General features: G+C 42.4%; 1 protein-coding gene across 2 annotated transcripts in view; it reads left to right on the top strand.

Annotated features, from left to right (window-relative positions):
• The first annotated feature begins 257 nt into the window (after positions 1 to 257).
• LOC308328822 (uncharacterized protein) overlaps positions 258 to 11,622 on the top strand; it is a 37,030-nt gene continuing 25,665 nt past the window's right edge. For both annotated transcript variants that reach the window (XM_080782931.1, XM_080782930.1), the window contains exon 1: positions 258 to 730. In XM_080782931.1, the coding sequence (XP_080639057.1) occupies positions 650 to 730 (81 nt within the window). In that variant the 5' untranslated portion in view covers positions 258 to 649. The remainder of the gene's footprint in view (positions 731 to 11,622) is intronic.

Raw genomic sequence — 11,622 nt, 5'->3', positions numbered from 1 at the left:
CACTCAACCCTCTGTGGTGCGGAGGAAGAGGGAGGGGAGGGGGGGGGGGGGGGACATTAACCCGGTGCTCAGACAGCCAACAGAGATAAAGAAGGGGGGGGGGGGTGGTGGGGTGGGACTTAAGTCGTCTGAGAGCGAGGCGGGCACAGCCAATGAGAGAGGCAGGGAGGTGGTTCCCATAAGTGCCAGAATGCCCTTTTGCTTTCAGCAGCACTGAGAGAGCCGGCAGATATGCAGAGATAGAGCGCGAGGCTGCACACTGACGAACGAGAGAGAGAGAGAGAGGCTGTCACAGCGGCGGCAGGTGCTCAGGATTTGTTGTGGAGGGGGGCCGGGGGGGGGAAAGGAGAAAAAATAAAATAAAAAACGTAGATAGAAAGAGATAGAAAAAAGAGCAAAAGGGAAAAGTGAGTTCAGGAATATCCGGAGAAAAGAAAAGACTAGATAGAAACCAGCATACTCCCCGGGGGGGAGAACTATAGGACCACAAAGCCCCCCATTTTGATCTGCTTGTTTCAGCCACCGTCTCACTGACTGAACCTCTCTCCTCACCTCCCCTATACGGACCCCCCTGGCTGACACTCTGCCATCCCGTGGGACCACCACCTCCTCCTCCTCCTCTGTCTAGTCGCTGAGGGACAGTGCCACCATGGAAACCGGCAGCCCGAGGAAGATTCAGTTCACCGTCCCCCTCCTAGACACCCACCTGGACCCGGAGGCTGCCGAACAGGTAAGGGGAGGGAGGAGGAGGAGGAGGAGGAGGAGGAGGAGGAGGAGGAGGCTAGAGGAGCTAGGTGGCAATTAGGGAATGAGGGAGGTTATTGTGCATGAGATGGGTTTCTTGTTTTGTGGGACCTTGTGTGGTTCACTGTCGGTGTGCAGTGGTGAGTTCAGTTGCTTATAGTAAGAGAGGGTCTGAAGGTTGGATAGAAGCGCTCCATTTAAATCTCCTTGAAAGCAAAAATGAAAGAAAGCAAAAAAGTGAGAAAAGTCTTATTTTTAACCAGGAAAAGTATTGGCCGGGGGAACAATAGTTTTCTCCTCCCATGTGTGTGGAAGTGAAAACAACACCAGCTGCTAGATAGTTATTCCATCAAACATCAGCATGCAGAGTCGTTTGGGTATAACCAGAAGTGCAATAAAATACATCTCACAGTTTTGGCTGTAAGTATGCTCTTCTGGAAAGCTACTTCCTGAGAGGGCATTCTAGGTCTTGCGTTCAATTATTCTCTCATTTTAATGCACTGACAAGACCCTTTCAGAGATAGAACCCTGACGAAGACCTTTTGGTCGAAACGCGTAGGCCCTGTTTTTTTATTTGCCTTGCTCATCAATAAGTTATAATGAATCTTTTGCCTTGGATTCCTTTTTTTTCTTTGCAAGTCTGCAATTTACACCTTTGGGAATTAAGCAGTATACAACTTGAAGGAAAGATACCTTTTTGACGAGACCCATTATTGCAGCAGCTCTGAAATGACTAAACCGAACGGAACCATTAATTATTTCCCCAGTCGCAGTATCTTAGAGACACGTTGTTTTGGTTGACTGGAATGACAAGGACGGCGCTTGCATGAGTTGCAGAGACGTACAAAAACACTGATGTGCAGTCTCCTCTACATGTTCAAGGTCAAATTAGATGGCATTACGAATAAAAATCAAGTCTATTAATGAACTTCAATATGAGCTTACAGTATGAGGGCATGGTAAAAAAATAAAAATAAAGATCTAATAGATTTAATTAGAGGAGGACTAAGCCAATTGGGAACACAGATACTGTAGTAGGCGAACTAATGGCAATGAAGACATCACAAAGCTGCATTGGGTGCATCATTTAAGATCCTTGAAATCGGGGCTTGGTGATTATATATCCATAATATCGATACCATGACATGTAGACTGGGATTTGGGTCTTTTTCCTCGTTTTAAAGGAAAACAGTATTGCATTACAGTAAAGTGAATTGTCTGAACTTACAGTAGACTATTCTAACTGATTGCATTATCTGACAACCAAGGAAATAGAGGCATAATTATGTTATATTATTTGCCTCCATGTCTTTGGTTGTCACGTTGTCGATGTCGAATCCTTTCAAGTAATTTCAAGAAATGACAACATAACTTGTGTTCCAATGGACCCAACAATGTAGTTATTATAATTTAGTCACAAGCTCTCGTTAATACTTTTCTTTGTTAAACATGTATAAAAAGCCACAGTCGGACATAATCACTTCAAACCTGACATCCCTATGTCATTATCAGTGAAAGGTTTTTTTTTTCTTCTTTCTTTTTTTGCATCTCACTTGCACATTTTTCTTGTGTGCAAATATCTTCTGAATACCTTCCCTATTTTTTGTCACATCATTGATTTAAAACCACTGTCATATACCACACCTAGGAAGGCTTAATATACCCAGTGTCACGTCTTGACATGGAGCCCAAAAAGCACCTCCTCCCAGCAGTATAGGTGCTGTGATTGAAGACAGCTGTGAGTGAACAGCATGTGGCTGTGTTAAGGGGCTGCGATGAGGGACGTGTCCCATTAACTCTCCTTTCTAACCATATACATACTATGAATAGGACACGCCATTCATTATGAAATGATTCAGTATCGTCTCCCTGTCTGTCCGTCCGTTGCTCAACACACATGCAAGCACTGCACGGCACGCACAGGCGCGCACACACACACGCACAGAAACCGGTGGCTAACATGCCGATTGGGGGCATTTGCATATATCTGGGCACCCGCCGCCACCTGAGCTGATAATGCGTGGCAAAGCATAACGGCTGCCGTTGTCAGGGTTGAGAACGCGTATACGCCACGATTCACCAATGTCCAGTCCATGGGGGAATACGGTATCTGTGCACCAGTCACACACACACACACACACTGTCACAAAAACTCTCTCTCTCTCTCTCTGTGTCTGTCTGTCTCTGTGTCTGTGTCTGTCTCTCTCTCTGTCTCTCTCTCTCTCTCTCTTTCTCTCTATCTCTCTCTCATTCTCTCGCTCTCTCTCTCTCTGTCTCGCTCTCTCATGTATATCTCCTGCTCTACTTTTTCTCAAGGATACTAGCACTTAGAGAGGGAGAGTGAATATTAGGGTTTGCACTGTGAAATTGTTTGCAAGAGGTGTGTGTGCTTGCTTGCATGCGTGTGTGAGTGCGTGTGACGTGCGTGTTTCAATACTTTTGAACACCATTTATGTCCGTGTGTTGGTTAAAAAAAATATTGAACCAATGCTAATAAAGTATTAAAAAGCACTTTGGACAAAACCTCTTGACTCGATTGGACCCTCAAAAAGATTTAAAAGTCACAATACCAGTTTTGATGATGAGGCAGTATTGCTTTGTTTTAAAAAATAGTTTTCTGTACATTTTGGAGTTAGATGGTTTCTTCCAGACAGCAGAGATTATATAATTGAGTGGTGCGACCACTTCCAAGAAACAGCAATGTCCGTCCTAACCTATGTGACTATGTTTATAGTACCAGTAGGGGCAAAAGTGGCGCTGTTGTGACAGAAACAGAGAGAGAGAGATAGTGTTGCACTGTTGCCTGCTAATTACAGAGAGAGAGAGAGAGAGAGAGAGAAGCAGGGGGAGAGGGGAGTTGCACCACTCAGTTCACACGGGTGTGATTTTATTTCATCATAAATCATTAAGCCTATTGTAAGTTCATTATATAAACGTATACATTATAGATTTATAGTGCCATTAATGGGTCTGGTCTCTAGTCTGTCCGTAGTTGCATAATAGCCTGTCGGTCAATGAGAGAAACAGATGCTATAGACACAGGACACCATGAATATGTAATGTGTAGGGCTGGCCATTAGTCCTAAAGCCCTTGAACGCATTGGAACACATTGCATAGCGGTTGTGTAAAGTACATGCACTTAAGTACTGTACAATTTTGAGGTATTTGTACTTTCCAATTTCCATTACTTTGACTTCTATATTCCACTACATTTCGGATCCAAATATTGGAAAAAAAACATATACAATAAAATCAGACACTCAGGAGTACACATTATTCACGGTTTAAAAGCCAGGGAATAGAAATGAGTTTTAAGATGTTGTTTTAAAAACAGGTATAGTGTTGGAGCCAGCCTGACATGGCTTTAGGAAGCATGGTTCCACAGTTTAGGAGCAATTACTGAGAAGGTTCGGTGCCCTCTTCTCTCACACCTTGCCTTGGGGATGACAAGGAGCATTTGTTTGGCTGACCTCAGTGACCTAGATGGAACGTAGGGTTTTAGGAGATCGGAAACATAAACTGGCGCTGATCCATTTTTAAAGATTTAAAAACAAACAATGCAATCTATAAAATGGATTCTAAAAACCGTACTGGGAGCCAGTGGGAGTGCAGCTAAAACGGGAGTGATGTGTTCATATTTCCGTGGTTCCTGTTAAAAGTCGTGCGGCAGCATTGAAAATGAAAGACATATCCGTGTATGCAATCTTATGGTCCATTTGTTTTTTTTGTTTTTTATACCTTTATGACCCACATCAGATTCTCAGCAGAGGTAATATGGTGGCCATGAAGGTGTCCTTCTTTGTCCCTCAGTACAGTCTGCAGGGCCTTCCACAAATACTTGGCCTTCACATTAACCCATTTTGGTGTTAGCATCATGTCGTGCTTTAGCTATTGAAAAATAGCAGATCTACAAGCTCATAGCGCACCACCGAGTGTCGCTCTACGAGCTTGTAGATCTGATTTTTTTGAAAAATCGAAGAGCGACTGACGTAGAAGACATTTTTAGAATCTGATCTCGGGTCAGAATGGAAAACTGTCACGATGTAGAAGTTTTCTTTTAATCTGATCTCATACTGCAATTTAGAAATACTCTGTTAAAGTAAAAGTCCGGAACTCAAAGTTATGTTGATTAATACTCATTATGCATAATGTCCCATTTTTAATGTATGCAAATCTTTTGAAAATAGCAGAACTATATTCTCAAATGGCTGAAAATGTATACAGGTATATTAAGGGCTGAAGGGGTTAATGTATGTTTTGTAATAATAATCAAAATCTACAAAGCCAACTGGTAACTTAAAGTTTTCAAATAAATGTAGTGGATTTAAAGTACAACATCTGCAGAAGACAGAGATGAAAGGAGACATTCTATTTCCCATGCAGGGTCTGTGTCTGAAGACTCTCAGACTCAAGGGAGTCCTCATAGCTCTCAGCCTGAAACAGCGTGACCAAACCCTGGCCGCTTGCCACCGGGAGTTTGCCCCATTTTCTTTCTATTTTTCTTTTTTTGGCTCTTTTTTAGAGAGACAGGAGGAGGACACCTCTAGGGCAGAGATTAGGAGACATTCAAGACACCATGGTATAGTTGGATTCAAACTCGAGTCTGTGGCCCCGTTTACACTGGCAGCCTGAATCAGATCTGAATCCCATTTGTTTTAAAGAAGTCTAAACACAGACAAGTCGCATAATATAATGGAATAAGATTTTCACAAATGCGACTTGAGCCACATTCAGAGGTGGTTTCAAAGTCTGAACGCGGTAACCTGCAGATCTAACCCACCCAAAAAAAAAAGAATACAAATCGCATTCCATGTGACTTGTCTGTGTTTAGACTTATTTAAACAAATCGGATTCCAGTCTGGACGTGGCACAGATCTGATTCAGGCTGCGGATTTAGCTGCCAGTGTGAACACAGATCTGTGACGGATCCGAGCTGGTCAGTTGCAAATGCAGTGTGGGCCAAAAGACGGGATTTGGCAGTCTAAAGTGGCCGAGCCACCTGCCACCATGGACCTTTGACCTCATTTTAATTGTAAGACCACTGTGACCCGCCACAAGTGTGTGTGTGTGTGTGTGTGTGTGTGTGTGTGTGTGTGTGTGTGTGTGTGTGTGTGTGTGTGTGCACGCGTGTGTGCACGCCCCCACAAGATCAGTAGAATCTGAGAAAGACACTGTAAGAACCATTCCTCAGCAAGGGCCGTCCTCACAAGAGAAATGGTTGTTTTAGCGTTATAGAAACACTGTGAAATGGCATAGCGTACGTGACAATAATAGGTCCTATAGCTAAGGTCTTAGATGATGGTTATTTAATTGTTTTGTTTTCTATTCGGTCCTTGCGGTCTTGTTTCCATTCATGCCCTACAGTATGCAATCAATTCATAGACATGACATGAAGAATAACAACGAAATTCAATATCATCCATGACAACAAAAATTCTAAATCATTTCAGGAACAAAACAAGAATGACACGTCAGGTGAAACAACCGCTCTATGTCTCCATTGTCCATCTGTCCCTCCGTTTAAATTTTTTTCCCCTATTTGTTGTTATTTTTGTTTCTCTGTGACAACCTCGTGCCTCGTTTTTTTTCGTTCGTTTCCGACATGCTTCGGTTGGTTCAATCACTGTGTTTTGTTGTGTAGCTCCAGTTAGCTCATAACATTAGCCGCTACTCTAAGGTTGTGAAACTTGTGATGCATGAGCTCTGGGTTAACACCACACACACACGCACGCGCAACCCTGACGTTAGTACTGGCAATTTCTTGAAGTAATTAAAGAAAGTGAGGCAACTCAATTAAACAATTGGCTGCTGCTCGAACCAAGCATTGATTCTTGGCTTTGCGTGTCTGAAAGTGCAGTGATGTTCTTTTCTTTTTCCGCGGTCCCATGCCTTTTATACGGTGTTTTTGGACAGTGTACCGGCCGCAAAGATGTTAGGCTTGATTTATATACTGTGTGAAATGCTGTCACTCACCCCAAATAGCCGATCTACAAGCTCACAACCGATACGAAGCCTGCGACGCGTTGCAAGTTTGTTGGGTTGGTCGCGATGCAACACATTCTGAGCTTGTAGATCTGATATTTTCAATAGATTTTTTTAATACATTTGAAAGACTGGAAAGTTGAAATGGGACATTCTGTGCAATGACTACTTTTACTTTTGGTACATTCAGTACCGGACTTCTATATTGCAGTATTAATACTTTTACTTTAACACATTTTGGCCGGGAAACCCTTTTGGTGTTAGCATTATGTTATGATTTAGCTATTGAAAAATAGCAGATATATAAGCTCATAGCGCAAGCTTGTAGGTCTGCTATTTAAAAAAAAATCAAAGAACGACTTACATGGAAACATAGCTTTTTCAGAAAACTGTCAGGATGTAGACATTTTTAGAATCTCAGGTCAAAATGGGTTAAAATATATATATATTTTCCACCACAGACAGTCAAAGAGAAAGAGAGAGAGAGAGAGAGTCAGAGGTGTTTGTGTGAGAGTGCATGTACAATACGTACAGTGTATATCCCAGGGGCCCTAGCTCACCCATGCTTCAGTAATCGCCTGATTGACAACACCTGCAGCAGGGTGCATCAGCCTCATGGGGAGGACTCCATCAAAACACACTCTCTCTCTTGAGATGTGACACTGGGAGAAACGGCCACTTATCCACAACAAGACTATAGACCACAGCCTACAAAGTAAGGCTGGACTAGTGTGTATGAAAAGCTAGAGAGCCTTTCAGGTGAAAAGAATTCCGAGAAGACCTGCGTGTGTAATAATACCACTCTGTAATAATACCCACTCAAGGACAATTTGAGACCCACTGGTGTAGCAGAGGGATGAAGAAAGTAAAAAGGAATAGGCTCAGCCGCTCTAAATGACCCCTGACGATGTACAGTAATAGAAAACAGTAATTTCAGTCAGCCAGTCGGGTCACTCTCAGACACATTTATTGGAAGTAAAGTGGATATATACATCAAGTGGGCCCACCTAAACCACCGTTTAGGTGTCGTGACTAAGTGTGCCTATAGTATCAAAACCACCGTTTAGGTGAAAACGTTATAGCCTATCACCTAACTGGAGTATGCGTGAGCCTTTACTGTATACCCTTTGCCACCAATTTAAAGTCATGTAATCTCTGGACCATGACGGAGTAGTGTGCAGGGAAATAAGTCTCCCCCTCCCAATCGCAGCTATAAATACTAGGCAGTCCAACTAAAACATGTGAAAATAATTCAGTTCCACTCCAATGTCCTTTGCTTTTAATCGTTCAATATGTCCACAAAACGGGTACAAATTCAACAGTTCCCAGCATACTATCATACAAAACGCACTTGTGGTCAACTCAAAATGTCACTCACTCTCACCCCCGCTCTTTGTCCAAATCCCCACAGGTGAATACCAGCCGTCACAAATTACGCTGAACACGCCCACCACCTATTGCCAGTTCAGTGCCCGTGACAAAAAAATAATAATACTTTTAATTGAATTATAAAACACAAGACTTATACACAATACTAAACCGCGCATCAAAGATGCTTCCCCAGTTATGACCAAATTCAAAGGATTTGACTGTGCAGTTAGGATGATGGAACGTGACATTTACGGAGAATAGTATTCCTAAAGAGAGGTTTCACACCTGAGACCTGAGCCCCCTTCCTCATTCATCCTTCAGTCACGTCCAAAGTGTGCTTCATGATAAATAAGACCTGCCGTTTTCTAAAGACACGGATTTCAGAGTGGACTTGATTTATAGAACAAGAGAGATCTCGCCATGCATACCAGGCTGTACATTAAGGTTAAAGGCAATCCAGTCCTGCTTATAGGAAAAGCGATGGCTTGAATGGAGAAGCGATAAAGCTGTGCTCGGGAATAAAATTGTACATAACGCGGGCTAATGTATATTACACTTGGACCTTTTTACCGTGTCATGATTTAATCTGTATTCCACTTCTTTTGACTTTAAAAAGCCTCCTCATTTGAACGATATATAGGAGATCACTCCCTTATTGGTGTTATAACGGCACAGACACAGCGAGAGCAACAGAGAACATAATAAGGTTAACCCATTTTGCGCCGGAACACATTTTGGTGTTAGCATTATGTTATGCTTTAGCTATTGATAGCAGATCTTCAAGCTCGTAGCGCGCCACCGAGTGGCGCGCTACGAGATTGTAGGTCTGCTATTTTTTTTAAATCGAAGAACGACTGACATAGAAACATGGCTTTTTCAGAAAACTGTCAGGATGTAGAAGACCTTTTTAGAATCTGATCTCAGGTCAGAATGGAAAACTGTCAGGATGTAGAAGACCTTTTTAGAATCTGATCTCAGGTCAGAATGGGTTAATAATGAAACTGTCAGGATGTATTATTAGGTAATAGACATTTTTTGAATCTGATCTCGGGTCAGAATGGGTTAATAAGGAAAAGAAGCTCATCTTCAAACTTAACAGCATAACCCGCATAACCCCGGGGGCTTCTACCAGAGATGGACTAGACGCTGAGGCTTTGATCACCGTATACTCAACCTCACGTTCTCACCTCATCCTTCTGAGATTTACTAGCTCTTTTTTTACTTCTGTGTGTATGAGTGAGCATGTTAACCTCAAGCGATTAAATTACAACTCACGTATTGAATCGATATCTGACCCACGCACACACACACACACACACACACACACATCTTAGCTGTCCATCGTGTCCGATGATGACGCTTGCTGTCGAGGCCGATGCGCGAGCCGCAGAACTTTCCACAGGCGGAACACACACACACACACAATGCATTTAGTTGGCAGTGTGTGTGGAAAGTAGATTTACTTAAGTACCGTATACTTAAGTACAATTTTAGGTAGCCTATTTATACTTTACTTGAGTCTTTCCGCTTTTACTTCTACTCCACTACATATCCAGATCCAAATCTGTTACTCCACTTCCTTTTATTTTAACTTTAGTCACTAGTTACTTTGTAGATTTATTACAAGTACAAGACATATTTAACACTTCAGCCCTATATTTCGGCTGTTTGAAAATAGAGACATTAAGAGACTATAGGAAATCCCTTCTCAATTTAATGTGTGACCGCACTGTCCAGAGTGAGAGCTAACTCTGAAAGTCAAAGTGTATAGTGTGTACAATAATATTCCTGTATTCCATTTCACGTTTTATGCAGTATGTTTGCAGTGTGGAGAGAGACAGAGACACAGAGAGAAGGTCACGAGAAAAGTCCAGTCCAGTATAGTTCAAAGCATCGTGCTATTCCGTACGGCTATATTGAACGAATGGAAAAGATTCCATGAGCAGATTTATAATGGTGGGTGCTGATATTAGCCCATAAGGTGACAAGATCATATTTCATGTCATGTGGCATGATGATGAAAGATGAGAAATCGCAAGACAGAGATGGATCTTTCTTCTTTCTTTTTTCTTTTTTTTCTTTTACAGTGGGGAATAATTGGCCCACTGATTGCTATAAGGGAGGCTGATTTCTGTGCCCTTGAGCACAGCATGTCCTCCTTTGCCTGATAGCTTCATAGTGTAGCGTTAGACATCCAACGAGGAAATAACGCTCATACTAGGGATGTCCTGACACACTTTCTTCGCTCCCGATCCGATCCCGACACCACAGTTTCAGTTTTTGTCCGATACTGACTCTTAATTATTATTTGTCGTGGCCAAAGCTGTTGTAAAAAACACTTGAAGTGTTTCAGAATGTTCGATTTTGTTGTGATTTTGATTGATTCACAAAAACAATTTCCAACATTCAAACAACATTTTAGGTGAGAAATAGGCCACGCAGTTTCATAATACTGACAGATTCTTCTTTAAGAACGACAAGCTTAATTGTCCTTCTGAATGTAAGGCTGCATATACTGTGTCAAGCGCTTTTGTCGTCCAGACAGTCTGGGACTACTTTCAAGTTATTCCCGTAGACAAATTGTTAATTAAAAATGAATAATTGCCATAATTATCACGTTGGCATATTTTATTAAAGCAAAAAAGCCACCCGAGGCCATGGTTTTCAGTGATTGTAGTGCAGCTAAGGGGGGCGTCATTAGGCGCCACACAGAGCTATGCGCAAAAGCTTAATTCTCACACATTCCCCATACACCATAATATCATTCAAAGACGCTGCCTGCCCACCGCATGTTAGGAGAAAGGGCCCTTTTGTATTTTGTTGGGAAAAGGATCTGAGCTGCATTCTAAACGGAACGTAGGCTGGCATTGCCAAAGGCTCCCGTGGGCAGCGGTATGTGTGTCTCACGCACTATAGGGTGCTGCTTCCATGGTGCCGAGAGTAACAATGAATCAGTTCTGCACAGCTGCGGATGATTGAGGCTGAGTGACGCACTTGCCGGAACTGAGAGAAACTGTCACGATATCAGTCTGTAGCACATTTTTACTGTTTAGTGATGTCGTAGTGTTTCCTGTTTTACCTAGCTGTTTGCCCGTCTTGTCTTACCTCCTTGTGATTACTAGTTTTCTCCACCTGTGTCCTGTTAGTCTCCCAGCCAATCCCAGTGTTGATTGTTTGTTCTGTTCACCTGTGTGTTCTTAAACCCTCAGTCCCTTATGTTCCCTGCTTGACTAGATAGATGTTGTTATGGTGTTCTGTTCCCGTTAAGTTCACCTAGTGTTTTCACAGTATAATAAATACTTTAATTTGATGTTCTCTGCTCCTGCCTGCATGTCTGTTCAGCATTTTGGGTCCTATATTACTTGTCTTGAGTCGCACCGTGACATAAACTAAATGTAGTCATGGCTGCTTATCCAATCTCCCAAGTAGACCGGAGTCCCATGGGTTCTATAATACTACCTCTCTATACAACAAATATCTTTATCGAAAATAGCCGATCTACAAGACACGTGAGCTTGTACTGT

The sequence above is a fragment of the Protomyctophum bolini genome (genome assembly GCF_963924005.1).
Source record: "Protomyctophum bolini genome assembly, chromosome: 2".
NCBI lineage: Eukaryota > Metazoa > Chordata > Actinopteri > Myctophiformes > Myctophidae > Protomyctophum > Protomyctophum bolini.
The sequence above is the reverse complement of the archived record's forward strand: the minus strand, read 5'-3'. Positions and strand labels throughout refer to the sequence as shown.